We start from the raw sequence: 16,915 nt of genomic DNA, 5'->3' as shown, positions 1-16,915 counted from the left end.
AAAACAACGGGAACTACGAACCTGCAGCCTGCAAAAAGGAGACCCCAAACACAGTAACATAAGCAAAATGAGAAGACAGAAAAACACACAGCAGGAGAAGGAGCAAGATAAAAACCCACCAGACCTAACAAATGAAGAGGTAATAGGCAGTCTACCTGAAAAAGAATTCAGAATAATGATGGTAAAGATGATCCAAAATCTTGGAAATAGAATAGACAAAATGCAAGAAACAGTTAACAAGGACCTAGAAGAACTAAAGATGAATCAAGCATCGATTAAAAACACAATAAATGAAATAAAAAATACTCTAGATGGGATCAATAGCAGAATAACTGAGGCAGAAGAACGGATAAGTGAGGTGGAAGATAAAATAGTGGAAATAACTGCTGCAGAGCAAAATAAAGAAAAAAGAATGAAAAGAACAGAGGACAGTCTCAGAGACCTCTGGGACAACATTAAACACACCAACATTCGAATTATAGGGGTTCCAGAAGAAGAAGAGAAAAAGAAAGGGACTGAGAAAATATTTGAAGAGATTATAGTTGAAAACTTCCCTAATATGGGAAAGGAAATAGTTAATCAAGTCCAGGAGGCACAGAGAGTCCCATACAGAATAAATCCAAGGAGAAATACACCAAGACACATATTAATCAAACTGTCAAAAATTAAACACAAAGAAATCATATTAAAAGCAGCAAGGCAAAAACAACAAATAACACACAAGGGAATCCCCATCAGGATAACAGCTGATCTCTCAGCAGAAACTCTACAAGCCAGAAGGGAGTGGCAGGACATAATTAAAGTGATGAAGGAGAAAAACCTGCAACCAAGATTACTCTACCCAGCAAGGATCTCATTCAGATTTGATGGAGAAATTAAAACGTTTACAGACAAGCAAAAGCTGAGAGAGTTCAGCACCACCAAACCAGCTTTACAACAAATGCTAAAGGAACTTCTCTAGGCAAGAAACACAACAGAAGGAAAAGAACTACAATAACGAACCCAAAACAATTAAGAAAATGGGAATAGGAACATACATATCAATAATTACCTTAAATGTAAATGGACTAAATGCTCCCACCAAAAGACACAGAGTGGTTGAATGGATACAAAAACAAGACCCATATATATGCTGTCTACAAGAGACCCACTTCAGACCTAGAGACACATACAGACTGAAAGTAAGGGGATGGAAAAAGATATTCCATGCAAATGGAAACCAAAAGAAAGCTGGAGTAGCAATTCTCATATAAGACAAAATAGACTTTAAAATAAAGACTACTAGAAGAGACAAAGAAGGACACTACATAATGATCAAGGGATCAATCCAAGAAGAAGATATAACAATTGTAAATATTTATGCACCAAACAAAGGAGCACCTCAATACATAAGGGAAATATTAACAGCCATAAAAGGAGAAATCGACAGTAACACAATCATAGTAGGGGACTTTAACACCCCACTTTCACCAATGGACAGGTCATCCAAAATGAAAATAAATAAGGAAACACAAGCTTTAAATGATACATTAAACAAGATGGACTTAATTCATATTTATAGGACATTCCATCCAAAAACAACAGAATACACATTTTTCTCAAGTGCTCATGGAACATTCTCCAGGATAGATCATATCTTGGGTCACAAATCAAGCCTTGGTAAATTTAAGAAAATTGAAATTGTATCAAGTATCTTTTCCGACCACAATGCTATGAGACTAGATATCAATTACGGGAAAAGAGCTGTAAAAAATACAAACACATGGAGGCTAAACAATACACTACTTAATAACAAAGTGATCACTGAAGAAATCAAAGAGGAAATTAAAAAATACCTAGAAACAAATGACAATGGAGACACGACGACCCAAAACCTATGGGATGCAGCAAAAGCAGTTCTAAGAGGGAAGTTTATGGCAATACAATCCCACCTTAAGAAACAGGAAACATCTCGAATAAACAACCTAACCTTGCACCTAAAGCAATTAGAGAAAGAAGAACAAAAACATCCCAAAGTTAGCAGAAGGAAAGAAATCATAAAAATCAGATCAGAAATCAATGGAAAAGAAATGAAGGAAACGATAGCAAAGATCAATAAAACCAAAAGCTGGTTCTTTGAGAAGATAAACAAAATTGATAAACCATTAGCCAGACTCATCAAGAAAAAAAGGGAGAAGACTCAAATCAATAGAATTAGAAATGAAAAAGGAGAAGTAACAACTGACACTGCAGAAATACAAAAGATCATGAGAGATTACTATAAGCAACTCTATGCCAATAAAATGGACAACCTGGAAGAAATGGACAAATTCTTAGAAATGCACAACCTGCCAAGACTGAATCAGGAAGAAATAGAAAATATGAACAGACCAATCACAAGCACTGAAATTGAAACTGTGATCAAAAATCTTCCAACAAACAAAAGCCCAGGACCAGATGGCTTCACAGGCGAATTCTATCAAGCATTTAGAGAAGAGCTAACACCTATCCTTCTCAAACTCTTCCAAAATATAGCAGAGGGAGGAACACTCCCAAACTCATTCTACGAGGCCACCATCACCTTGATACCAAAACCAGACAAGGATGTCACAAAGAAAGAAAACTACAGGCCAATATCACTGATGAACATAGATGCAAAAATCCTCAACAAAATACTAGCAAACAGAATCCAACAGCACATTAAAAGGATCATACACCATGATCAAGTGGGGTTTATTCCAGGAATGCAAGGATTCTTCAATATACGCAAATCAATCAATGTGATACACCATATTAACAAACTGAAGGAGAAAAACCATATGATCATCTCAATAGATGCAGAGAAAGCTTTTGACAAAATTCAACACCCATTTATGATAAAAACCCTGCAGAAAGTAGGCATAGAGGGAACTTTCCTCAACATAATAAAGGCCATATATGACAAACCCACAGCCAGCATCGTCCTCAATGGTGAAAAATTGAAACCATTTCCACTAAGATCAGGAACAAGACAAGGTTGCCCACTCTCACCACTCTTATTCAACATAGTTTTGGAAGTTTTAGCCACAGCAATCAGAGAAGAAAAGGAAATAAAAGGAATCCAAATGGGAAAAGAAGAAGTAAAGCTGTCACTGTTTGCAGATGACATGATACTATACATAGAGAATCCTAAAGATGCTACCAGAAAACTACTAGAGCTAATCAATGAATTTGGTAAAGTTGCAGGCTACAAAATTAATGCACAGAAATCTCTGGCATTCCTATATACTAATGATGAAAAATCTGAAAGTGAAATCAAGGAAACACTCCCATTTACCATTGCAACAAAAAGAATAAAATATCTAGGAATAAACCTACCTAAGGAGACAAAAGACCTGTATGCAGAAAATTATAAGACACTGATGAAAGAAATTAAAGATGATACAAATAGATGGAGAGATGTACCATGTTCTTGGATTGGAAGAATCAACATTGTGAAAATGACTCTACTACCCAAAGCAATCTACAGATTCAATGCAATCCCTATCAAACTACCAATGGCATTTTTCACAGAGCTAGAACAAAAAATTTCACAATTTGTATGGAAACACAAAAGACCCCGAATAGCCAAAGCAATCTTGAGAACGAAAAATGGAGCTGGAGGAATCAGGCTCCCTGACTTCAGACTATACTACAAAGCTACAGTAATCAAGACAGTATGGTACTGGCACAAAAACAGAAAGATAGATCAATGGAACAGGATAGAAAGCCCAGAGATAAACCCACGGACATATGGTCACCTTATCTTTGATAAAGGAGGCAGGAATGTACAGTGGAGAAAGGACAGTCTCTTTAATAAGTGGTGCTGGGAAAACTGGACAGGGACATGTAAAAGTATGAGATTAGATCACTCCCTAACACCATACACAAAAATAAGCTCAAAATGGATTAAAGACCTAAATGTAAGGCCAGACACTATCAAACTCCTAGAGGAAAACATAGGCAGAACACTCTATGACATAAATCACAGCAAGATCCTTTTTGACCCACCTCCTAGAGAAATGGAAATAAAGACAAAAATAAACACATGGGACCTAATGAAACTTCAAAGCTTTTGCACAGCAAAGGAAACCATAAACAAGACGAAAAGACAACCCTCAGAATGGGAGAAAATATTTGCAAATGAAGCAACTGACAAAGGATTAATCTCCAAAATTTATAAGCAGCTCATGCAGCTCAATAGCAAAAAAAACAAACAACCCAATCCAAAAATGGGCAGAAGACCTAAGTAGACTTTTCTCCACAGAAGATATACAGACAGCCAACAAACACATGAAAGGATGCTCAACATCTTTACTCATTAGAGAAATGCAAATCAAAACTACAATGAGATATCATCTCACACCAGTCAGAATGGCCATCATCAAAAAATCTAGAAACAATAAATGCTGGAGAGGGTGTGGAAAAAAGGGAACACTCTTGCACTGCTGGTGGGAATGTGAATTGGTACAGCCACTATGGAGAACGGTATGAAGGTTCCTTAAAAAACTACAAATAGAACTACCATATGACCCAGCAATCCCACTACTGGGCATATACCCTGAGAAAACCATAATTCAAAAAGAGACATGTAGGGCTTCCCTGGTGGCGCAGTGGTTGAGAGTCCGCCTGCCGATGCAGGGGACACGGGTTCGTGCTCCGGTCCTGGAGGATCCCACATGCCGCGGAGCGGCTGGGCCCGCGAGCCATGGCCGCGGAGCCTGTGTGTCCGGAGCCTGTGCTCCGCAACGGGAGAGGCCACAGCAGTGATAGGCCCGCATACAGCAAAAAAAAAAAAAAAAAAAGAGACATGTACCAAAATGTTCATAGCAGCCCTATTTACAATAGCCCGGAAATGGAAACAACCTAAGTGTCCATCATCGGATGAATGGGTAAAGAAGATGTGGCACATATATACAATGGAATATTACTCAGCCATAAAAAGAAATGAAATTGAGCTATTTGTAATGAGGTGGATGGACCTAGAGTCTGTCATACAGAGTGAAGTAAGTCAGAAAGAGAAAGACAAATACTGTATGCTGACACATATATATGGAATTTAAGAAAAAAAATGTCATCAAGAACCTAGGAGTAAGACAGGAATAAAGACACAGACCTACTAGAGCATGGACTTGAGGATATGGGGAGGGGGAAGGGTAAGCTGTGACAAAGTGAAAGAGCGGCATGGACATATATACACTACCAAACGTAAGGTAGATAGCTAGTGGGAAGCAGCCGCATAGCACAGGGAGATCAGCTCGGTTCTTTGTGACTGCCTGGAGGGGTGGGATAGGGAGGGTGGGAGGGAGACGCAAAAGGGAGGGGCTATGGGAACATATGTATATGTATAACTGATTAAATTTGTAAAATAAAAATATATATATATATTAAAAAAAAAAAAAAAAAAAAGAAGGAAAGAAGATTGGTGGTTGCCAGGGACTGGGGGGGAAAGGAGAATTACAAAATGACTGCTTAATGGATACAGAGTTTTCTTTTGGGGTGATGAAAATGTTTTGGACCTAGAAAGAGGTGGTGGTTGCACAACATTATGAATGTACTAAATGCCACGGAATTGTACACTTTAAAATGACTAATTTTTATGTTATATAAATTTCACTTCAGTGCTTTAAAAAAAATTTTTTTAAGTAAGCAGCACACGATCTACACAGAAAACTAGTAAAAAAGAAAAGGAAAGGGAAAAACATAAGTTTACTTAAGAGTACTCACAAGAAAACACTGAAGGAATGAAACTAAGATCAATATTTGGCACCAAATTACTAAACTTAATGAAGCCATCATCTCTACAAACACAAGACAAATGTAGGCATATCAGGCAGGAGAGGGCAAGATTTCAGAAGGAGCTAATAAAATGTAGATAACAGTGCTGCAGAATGCAGGAGGAGGGGATGTGTGGGGGGGGGGGGGCTTTTTTAAAAATAAACAATTCCAGAATGATTTAGCACTTTCTAAAAAAGACAATAACAAGAGTTGGTGAGGGTGAATAGAAACGGAAACCCTCATATAGCAGATAAAGGTTTGTAAAATGGTGCAGCCGCTGTGGAAAAGTGTGCAGTTCTTTCAAGAGTTAAATAAGAGTTACCAAATGAACCAGCAATTCCACTCCTAGGTACAGATGACCCCTGAAGAGCACAGGTGGTTAGAGGCACTGACTCCAGTGTGGTCAAAAATCTGCATATAATTATACAGTTGGCCCTCTGGAGCCACAGTTCCACATCCACAGATTCAACCAACCACAGATCATGTAGTAGTGCAGTATTCATTGAAAACAATCTTCATATAAGTGGGTAGTACTGTAGTATTTACTGAAAAAAGTCTGCATGTAAGTGGACCTGCGCAGTTCAAACCCATGTTGCTCAAGTGTCAACTATACATATCCAAGAGAATTGAAAACACATGTTCACACAAAAACTTGTAAACGAATGCTCATGACAGCGTCATTCAATATAACTAAAAAGTGGAAATAACCCAAATGTCCATCAACTAATAAATGGATAAACAAAAACTGTGGCATATCTATACAAGGGAATATTATTCATCCATAAAAAGTAATGAAGTATTAATACATGCTACAACATGGATGATCCTAAAAAAACAGAGCAAAAGAAGCCAGACACAAAAGACCACATATTGTATGATTCCATTTATATGAAATGTCCAGAATAGGCAAATCCATAGAGACAGAAATCAGTAGCTGCCAGGGGGCAGGAACGGTGTGGGGGGGCGGATAAAATGGGGAGTGACTACTAATGGATACAGAGTTTCTTTCTGGGGTAATGAAAATGCTCTGGAATTAGATAGTGGCAATGGTTGCATAACCTTGTGAATATACTAAAAACCACTGAATTGAACACTTTATAATGTTGGGGTTTATGTTATATGGATTATATTTTAATTTTTTAAATGTTAAATTTGAACAGTTGGTTTGCAGATTGGTCATTTAAAATCCAAGATTCCTTTTCCTCCTGTATTTGTCTGAATTACTGAAAGTGGAGTGCTGAAATTACCAAAATAAAAGGCAAAGTGAAAAGCACAGGGCTTCCCTGGTGGCACAGTGGTTAAGAATCCTCCTGCCAATGCAGGGGACACGGTTTCGAGCCCTAGTCCGGGAAGATCCCACATGCCACAGAGCAACTAAGCCCATGCGCCACAACTACTGAGGCTGAGCTCTAGAGCCTGCAAGCCACAACTACTGAGCCCGCAGGCCTAGAGCCCGTGCTCTGCAACAAGAGAAGCCACCGCAATGAGAAGCCCATGCACCACAACGAAGAGTAGCCCCCACTTACCTCAACTAGAGAAAAGCCCGCACGCAGCAACAAAGACCCAGTGCAGCCAAAAATAAAATAAAACAAACAAACAAACAAAAAAGCACAATACTAGCAGCACTGAGCCAGAGTCTCAGGTTAATGTCATCTGTATTGAGATTCCTATACTAGGTTGTGGTTTGGATTACATACCTGGAGGGCTCCCCCTTCCAATTCTCAACTTAAGAAACACTGATTAAATTTCCCAAGTTGAGTCACAAATGTCATTGAAATCTTATCTCCTTCTCCACCTGCAAAGTACACCAAGGTCTAAAAGTATCAACCTTCTCTCTCCCCATTTTCTGTTCTTTCCACACAGAGGATCTCGGCTAGAGAAAAAGGAAAGCAATATATTCAGCTAAATCATAAAAACTGTGAATGATCGACAGCTGTAAACATCTCTCTCCTCGACTTCTCCAACTCTCTGGGCCCCCAAAACAGTATTATTTGGGCAATTTGAGAAATCAAAGTTTAAAATATTTAGGGGTCAGCAAAGGTTGCCTGGCAGTTGATACTTTGGAGCAAGAATGCCACCAAAACCAACCTACTACTTAACAGCAGTACGCCCTTAGACTAGGCTTCCCTGCTTTTTCCAGTTTCATGCACTATAAAATCAAAGACTCACTAATATACTATACACATCTATGAACCATCTGCATCAGAATCGGCTATGGTGCCTGGAGCACCCCAGACTTATAAAATCAAAATCTTTGGGGATGGGGTCCAGGAAACTTATTTTCAAAGTAATTCTTATATACACTCAAGTTTGAGAATCACTGTTATAAAAAGTTCCCAAAAATGGGACCTGTAGCCATTTAAAGTACAGGTAAAGCGTAAGACAGAGACATGATCACTGCCACTGAGAAATTTACCAGTTGAACTACGTACAGAACATTTACTACATCTGGAACTCACTCACTGTACACTACTCCATTAAATATGAATGTGAAGTGCTGTATATATACATGTTACACAACATTAACTAGCCTAGATGACAAAGTAGTGGTGTATTCAAATCAAGAAGAGGTTTTTTTCCCACCATATTGAGGAAACTATAGGAGAAAAGACATTGCGTCTATTCTTATTTATTTCTTCTGTACCTGAATAATAAAGGACTGAATTTCAGCTAATAAGGACATAAATGGAGATAACCCTCATTAAATCAAGTCTAAAAACTGAATATTTCCCTTCAGAGTAATTCCAAACATCAACATGCAAAAGTGGCATATAATTATCACTACTAGGATGGTTTTTGCTGGCATGTTAATGGCTTTCACAATGGTGAAATCTTTACTTTTCTACCCTGTCCCCTCCTCAATTTTGCGAACAGGTGTACTCACTGAAATAAATTCTATTTCATGTAAGAAAAATCCTTCTTGATTTTAAACTATTTATACTGACACACTATAGCTCTGATTCTTTTACTGCTTCATGCTTAAAAAGCATTGAGACTCTCTTAAAAGTATATGGAAAGTTTCTGGTCCTACAGCTAGGAAACACTTCCAAATTACTACCCAAGAACATTTAATTTATATAATCTCCTCTAATTTTATTTACAAAAACAGATCGGTTTTGATGATAAAAGCCCCAGTGTTTTAAAAATACTATCTAGTAACTCATTCAAAATATTTATGGAGCATCTCCTACATACCCCAGACTGTTCCAAGAGCTAGGAATAGGAACACAGCAGTAAACAAAATATACTCAAAAAATATATTTCTCATAATTTATTATGTTGATGACCCAGAGTCTCTAGTCATTACAAATATTAAGGCAGGATTGGGCAGAATCTATACCAATCCCATGGCCAACCAAGGAAATGTGTTTCTGAAACAATTTCTATTGCTTTAACTATTTAGAAGTCCCTCCCGCCCACCTTAGGATATCTATGGTTTCCAAGGTTTCCAGTGTCTGGACATACTCTATTATATTTTTAAGTTCCCTCTCAAAATAGTTATACCCTACACATCAATTTTGTAGCGATGAACCTCGTGGAAAGTGAGGAAACCGTCCCCTTTCCAATAGAAAACATCATTAAAAAAGGAAAGCACTAAAATCAATATACTAAGTAATCTCTAAAATGCGTTTCTCTGAACTCTAATAAAAAAAAGGCCTATGGTTGATTACTCTTCAACCAAGAAAAGCAGCAGGCAGAAAAAATGAAACTTATACTTCTCTGTCACTTCTAGAAATAACATTTATTTCTTCAATATTTCCGCATATAAAAATGTGTTATCTATAAGAAATGCCAACATGAAAGGACCAGAGAACCTTGATGCCCAATTTAGATGGAAGACAAAAACCACAGCCTATGCAGAAAAATCGGATATCCCTCCTAACACCCACAAACTCCAAGTACAAGTTGGTTTGGGGTTTTTATTGTTTTTAACTGCTTTCGCGTTCTTACACTGCAGGAAAACACTCAGGTGCACACAGTAGCGGCCTTCTCGGCCCCGACTCCTCAGTTCCAAAACTGACTCCGCAGCCCCTGAGCAAGGCAAGGAGGGAAATAAAACACCCCGCCGCCCTGAAACCAATCAAGAAAGGGCTACCGTCCCCGCGCGCCCAGTGCGGCCCGAGTGCCCCGCGCGTCCCCCAGGCGCCCTTGGAAGCAGCGGCCCGCGGGCGAGGCCGCGCCCGGTCCCGACGGACTCCAGTTCGGCCCGCCCGCCCGTCCGTCCCGCCCCTGGGACCCGCGGGACCGCCGCGCCGGCTCCGCCCCTCGCCTCCGGGCCGGGCCCTGGACTACCAGCCCCAAGAGGAACGCCCAGGCGCAACAGCGCCCTCCTTCCACAGGCCGCGACAGCCAGTCTGGGAGCAAGCGCTGCCGCAGTCCCGTCCAGGCCCGCGCCCCGGGCTCTGGCCTGGGCGGAAGCCATCCTCGTCTCTCACCTGCGTTCCCACCACCACAATCTGAGGCAACTGGATGATGTCGGCGCCCACCGTATTGAATACGTCCTGGAGCTTGTTGATTACAGGAATTAGCGCCTCCATAACTCGTAAAATACTGAACCCCCGCCCGGCCGGCCGCGGCAATGAATGGGGCCGCGGCCCAGAGTCCGCCTCCTTCCTCCTCCCCTCCGCCCTCTCCTCGGGAGCCAGCACCCATTGGACCCCGCCCCCCCGCTACCTGCCCCCTCCCGACAGGCCATGCGCCAAGAGGGAGGTGTGGGGAAACAAAGGCTGCCGGGAGTTGTAGTTCTGACGCGGAGGACCTCTGGGGCCTACAGCTTCCAGAAGGCTGCGCGGCGCGGGCGAGTGGCCTACGGGGAGAGAGGGGTTCTTGGGCGAGGATGCTTCCTTGGCTCCTGTCAAAAGATTAGGGAGCGAGGCCCAGAGAGTCGGAAGGAAGAGATACATTTATGCCTATCCTCGAGGCAAAACCAGTGTGAAAATTCCGGATAGGAATATGTGTTAAGTATAACGGAGTCTCTTGATATCCAGGACGTCATTTCCTGATAAGGACACTTTCTCAAGTAGGGTGGTTTAGAAAGGCTTAGAGAAGAGCTCTATAGCCTCAGACACCCTAGCCACGTACAAAAGGTCTGTAGGCTGATACTAAAAGATGTGCTGTTTTGCAACAATGCAAAACCAGCTCAAGTTAGAACACGAGGGTTCTCCAGGATGTTTGTTAAAATGTGTTTAGAAAGAATCTGAAAGTGTCAGAGTTTTAGAGGGGAAGGGCTGGGCCCTCATTCTCTATATTCTATATAAGTCTTTATTCACTGTGACCTGATTGCTGGCAAAGTGGAGAGCTGATAACTGCCTTACTAGCTGTTTGCTAAGTGTACTTACTGTTCTATTCCTAAATGTTTTTCTTTTTAGACAGATAGTATCTCTCCTCTACTGTGAACCTCCAAAGGTTTCCTCTCTCAAAATAAAAAAAGGTGACATCTGTGCAAAGATCCAAAGTAAAGGAGGAGAAAGACCCGTTCCCTACTTGATTTTTTTTCCACAGTGTGTATCTCCATCTAACATGCTATATACTGAACTTGTTTACTCTCTCTCTCTACTAGATTATCAGCTCCTAGATGCCAGGGATTTTTTGACTGTTTAATTCACTGATGCATCCCTAGCCCCTGGAAAGGGACAAACAAGATAGTCCCAAACTCAGTACCCTCTGAGTTTACAATCTAACAGAGGATGACACCATTATAGACAAACGGATAAAGTGCTATGACTGGGTTTATTATGGACTGCTTTTTCTAGTCCGAGAGGGGAGTGAAAGTTCAAGCAAGACTTCCTAGAAGTCACTAGATATAATCTCCTTGAGAGTGAGGACTACCTCCAGTAGTGGAAGTTGTGCCCTGCACAACTTCACTGGGTACCATTAACCACAGCCATACACAGTGGCCCTGGGGAATATGCTTGATTTGTTCAACAGAACACATGATAGACACTCAATAAATACTTTTTTAAGCTTTATTTATTTTATTTATTTATTTTTGACTGTGTTGGGTCTTTGTTGCTGTGCACGTGCTCTCTCTAGTTATGGTGAGTGAGGGCTACTCTTTGTTGCAGTGTGTGGGCTTCTCACTGCGGTGGCTTCTCTTGTTGCAGAGTATGGGCTCTAGGTGTGCAGACTTCAGTAGTTGTGGCACGTGGGCTCAGTAGTTGTGGCTCACTGGCTCTAGAGCACAGGCTCAGTAGTTGTGGCACACGGGCTTAGCTGCTCCGTGGCATGTGAGATCTTCCCGGACCAGGGATTGAACCTGTGTCCCCTGCATTGGCAGGTGGATTCCTAACCAGTGAGCCACCAGGGGAGTCCCTCAATAAACACTTTTGAACAAATGAATTAAATATCATCTAAGCTAAGATCTGAAGGTCCACTAGTGGTGTTTTGGCATCAAGTTTTACGAACATTTCTTTCTCTCTAATTCTTTTGTTTGTTTGTTTTAATTTCAGAGACAAAAATGAAACAAGAACTTCAGAACTCCAAAAACAGAAAGCAGACCAAAGAGATTTATTCCAAGTCCTTTTATTTTCTACCAAAGATAATATTATATAACAGTCAGATGTTACCCACTTTGTTTCTCAGCCCTCCATTGCTGGAACTTTTGTTCTCTTCTTTTTCTCTGAGCAGTCTATATTCCTTCCAAGAAGAAAAGGCAGACAAAAGGAGAGGGTGGGTTCACAGTGAAGCTCCATGGGCATAACCAGTAACTGCTTCATAGGGGCAAGGTGCCCTGAGGCAACAACGATGCAACTGCTTTTCCTTTATTTGTGGCACCAAAGGACGTAGTCTTTTTTTTTATTTGCTAATGGCAAAGTTTAAAGAGCAAGCATACATATATTCAAAAAGTGAAATGTCATGAATTTTGGATGGCATTATATATTTCCATTTAAATTATAAAATATCTGTTGGGATGGAACATACAAAGCCTTGTATTAACATACCTCAGGAACAATAGGGACTGCTCTTTAATTCTCTTTTTTTAGGGGAAGGAAGAATGATCAAATGGCCAGTGCTCAAAAGTCCTCCTGTCACCCCCACCATCACTTAGGTTAAAGCAGGATTGTCCAGTACTTGTCTAGACTCTAGAGCATTGAGCTCATCGCTCACAGAGGAAAGAAAAGTGTTTGAGGCTGCAGAAACAGGAAGCGGCGAGGCCCCGAAAAAGAGTGGCTCTAATTTGATGACTTTTTTTTAACATAAGGCGGGCACACTAAGTGCAGTGTGTTTCATTGGAAGCAAACAACGCAAACCTATTTGGATTTTCACATTTTAATTTCAGAACACTTGCTTGTGGGAAAGCCACTTAGCCAATTAGTATGTCTTTCCTCATCTAAAGTAGAATAATGTGTTTTTGAGTGGGTTGCTATGAAATCACATTAAGCTGTTATCAGATTCTGTCTCCAAAGTCTTTTTATTTTTATTTATTTGGTTGCACTGGGTGTTAGTTGTGGCACACGGGCTCCTTAGTTGTGGCGTGTGAACTCTTAGTTGCGGCATGCATGTGGGATCTAGTTCCCTGACCAGGGATTGAACCTGGGTCCCCTGCATTGGGAGCACAGAGTCTTATCCACTGTGCCACCAGGGAAATCCCTCCAAAGGCTTTTTAAAAAATTCTCCTTCAGCCATCCCTCCCTCACTTTAGGTTTGTGATTTAGGAAGGACAGTTTAGTTGCAAGTCACAGAAATTTAACTCAAACTAACTAATTTAACTCAAAAAGAGGAATTAACTAACTTGTATAACCATAGTGCTGACATGGCCTTGGCCTCAAAAAATAACTGGAACCAGGGGCTCAGGTAGCATCAGAACTCTCTACCTCTTATCTCTGCTTCTCTCTGCATCATCTACCTCATTATCTCAAACCCCTGTATTCTTGTGAATGAAGAGGGCAGGCAGTCGTGGAGGCTGTTGGGAGATCTCACTGAGCAAGCTTCCTCAGGGCAGATGAGGTTGAGTGAATCTGGGGAGGAACTGAAACTAAGTTTCCACCCTATTTCCCTGGCATAGGAGTTTCCTATTGTTGTTTTAACAAATTACCACAAACTTAGTGGCTTAAAACAACAAAAATGTATTATCTTACATCTCTGTAGGTCAGAAGTCCAACATGGATCTCACTGGGCTAAAATCATAGTATCATCAGGGTTGCATTCCTTCTGGAGCCTCTATGGAAGAGTCAATATCCTTGCCCTTTCCAGATTTCAGACCTCTCACATTCCTAGCTCTTGACCCGCTACGAACATCTTCAAAGCTAACAATGTCACATCTCTTTGACCCTGACCCTTCTTCTGGTCATCACATGTCCCTCTGACCACAGCAAAGATAGATAGGTTCTCTGCTTTTTAAGGACTCCTGATTAGATTGTCCCACCTGGATAACCCAGGACAATCTCCCCATAGCAAGGTCTGTACCTTTAGTCCTATCTACAAATCCTATCTTTTGCCATGTAAAATTCACAGGTTCCAGGGATTAGGTCATGGACATGTCTGAGGGGCCATTATTCTGCCTGCCACACCACGTTAAGATGATTGGTCTAGGGATGGACCTGACCCAAAGAGGGCCTTTGACCTGACCCAAAGAGGGCCTTCTCTGAGAATTTTTTAACTTGAGTTAGCCAGATAATTTTCTCTCTCTCTGGTTATGGAACTGTAAGTATGTGAGTCACTGACTCCAGAGATCATTTTTCCTACCACTTGGTTTTAGAGAATAAAGTAGAATCCTCATTCAGCATAAAAAAATTCCCCAAACCCAACAATTGTTCCGTACTTCTAAATGTACATATACAGTACATAATCTTAGATTCTAATCTCCATAGTTAATCACTCCCTCTTTTCCTTGTTGCCCTTTTCACACGATATTATCTATTGAGTACTTACTGTATGTGAGGCACTGTGCTAAGCATTTTATGATGTAGAAACTAAGGCTCAAAGGGTTTAAGTAAAGTAGTACGTTTACATAGCTAGTATGTGGCAGAGCTGGGATCAAAACAGGCTATTTGGGGGGCTTCCCTGGTGGCGCAGTGGTTGAGAGTCCGCCTGCCGATGCAGGGGACACGGGTTCATGCCCCGGTCCGGGAAGATCCCACGTGCCGCAGAGCGGCTGGGCCCGTGAGCCATGGCCGCTGAGCCTGCGCGTCTGGAGCCTGTGCTCCGCAATGGGAGAGGCCACAGTAGTGGGAGGCCCGCGTACCGCGAAAAAACAAAAACAAAACCAAAAACAGGCTATTTAGCAAACTCTTAACCTATACACATGTTTGTTCATTCATTCCCTCATTTATTCAACACATATTCATCAAGTACCATTAGGCATATGGATCTTAGCCAGACACTCTATTTGCTAAAGGGAGGGGGTACTGTGGACATGACAGTAACATGCCTTTCCCCCTTAGCCAACACTGAGCTCACTGAAGGTGGTAGTGGTGTCTTATTTAGCTAGTTATCTCTACAACCTAGTCTGATGCTTGTTACATAGTACCACTCTAGTGGACTTGGAGTTTCCTTTTCTTTCACTTGGAAAAGCTGGAGTAGCAAGGATTTAACCAGCTCTGAATAGGTACAATTGCAATCAGGATTTGCAGTCAAACCCAACAAAAACATAATGAAGCTGGCCTGGCATAGGACTCCTCATCATCTTAGCTGCCAAGTTACTTTGCTAGGGTGTAGGCTGGCTTCACTCTAACTTAAAATCCCTAAAGAGAGAGTTTATTTTGAATTAATAACTGGAAATTATTTTAATAGTTCTTGCAAAATATCATTCAAACTATTTTTAATAGCATAAGCATCCAATATCATTTTATGCCAACATTTTGATCATCAGTCATAGCAAAGCTGCCATCATTAGTGCCTTCAAATCATAGTGGAATGTGCAGATCTAATGTTAATATAAAATACACAACTCTGATGGGGAAGCCTCTTTGTCATATTTTGGAAACTGTCCATATTTTGCAAAGACAATAAGGTAAGCAGCTTTTATCAATTTGCGCTATTCCCCAGGCCTCAAGCTTAAGACAAACTTTGTCAGCAAGTGCGGGGAAACTGTCTGCAGATGGCAGAGTCAAGTGGTTCAGAAGCCAGCAACTGAATCTGGCAAGATACTGACAGCCCGTTAGAGGGCAGTGTGACAACACAATTAATAGTAAAGTCTTGTTTCTTCTCCCTAGACTGTTTTCTTCCCTTTACTCCACACCCATACACCAGTGGAATTTAGCCCTTCCTTTAATCCTCCCACCCCCAAAACATGTGGCATATTTTATTAACTATTTGAGATAATAGAGTGATTTTACATCACAATAATGCCAACAACAAAATAGTACATGTTAGGCATCCCTGTTCTTAAACTACTTCACCTACCCTGTCACTGGGAATTTCTCATTAGCCTCTTTACAGCTGCACTCCAGGTTCCCAAAATGTTGTTTGGCATTCTTAGAAACTCTTCAAACCTCCTTTCTCCTCTGTTTTTCAGGATTCATCTCCCCTATACCAGCTCAGAGCCCACACTTTATGACGAAGAGAAATGTAGCTTTTCAGCCCTTGGTTAGCTGCCTTTGCATATCCAAAGGCTCACTGATACACTGTGGTAAACAGAAGGGACACCTATTCAGGATTTCTTCCTTCAGCAGCCAGGCCTAGGAGAGACTTTGAACATCTCTCCTTTCTAATTCCCAACCAGTCCATCTAATCAGTAGTGGGCAGCATGAGTCAATTTGAGTTTTAAGAAGCAGTTTTCGGGCTTCCCTGGTGGCGCAGTTGTTGAGAGTCCGCCTGCCAATGCAGGGGATGAGGGTTCGTGCCCCGGTCCGGTAAGACCCCACATGCCGCGGAGCGGCTAGGCCCGTGAGCCATGGCCGCTGAGCCTGTGCATCCGGAGCCTGTGCATCCAGAGCCTGTGCTCCACAATGGGAGAGGCCACAACAGTGAGAGGCCCGCGTACTGCAAACAAACAAACAAAAGAACCAGTTTTCTAGAAATGCCATACAGTTGTGATGGATGATAAAACTTACACATCAATGACACAGCAAAATTAGTGAATAAGGCAGCATATCATAAGTACTAAGTATATTATATATAATATGTATAAAGGTTTATCCAACAGTTGACTTTTTGTTTCTTTCTGATGGCTTTTATTTATTCTCATTCCTCTTCAGTT

At 41.2% G+C, this 16,915-nt stretch overlaps 1 protein-coding gene across 6 annotated transcripts in view; it reads right to left on the bottom strand.

Annotated features, from left to right (window-relative positions):
- DNM1L (dynamin 1 like) overlaps positions 1-10,400 on the bottom strand; it is a 69,025-nt gene extending 58,625 nt beyond the window's left edge. For 4 of the 6 annotated variants that reach the window (XM_060113721.1, XM_060113718.1, XM_060113719.1 and 1 more), the window contains exon 1: positions 10,212-10,387. In XM_060113721.1, coding sequence (XP_059969704.1) covers positions 10,212-10,313 — 102 coding nt within the window. In that variant the 5' untranslated portion in view covers positions 10,314-10,387. Of the gene's footprint in view, positions 1-10,211 lie in introns of all 6 variants that reach the window. The other 2 variants (XM_060113717.1, XM_060113722.1) reach the window with 2 other exon arrangements.
- Positions 10,401-16,915: the final 6,515 nt, after the last annotated feature.

The sequence above is a fragment of the Mesoplodon densirostris genome, chromosome 11 (assembly GCF_025265405.1).
Source record: "Mesoplodon densirostris isolate mMesDen1 chromosome 11, mMesDen1 primary haplotype, whole genome shotgun sequence".
Taxonomy (NCBI): Eukaryota; Metazoa; Chordata; class Mammalia; order Artiodactyla; family Ziphiidae; genus Mesoplodon; species Mesoplodon densirostris.
The sequence above is the reverse complement of the archived record's forward strand: the minus strand, read 5'-3'. Positions and strand labels throughout refer to the sequence as shown.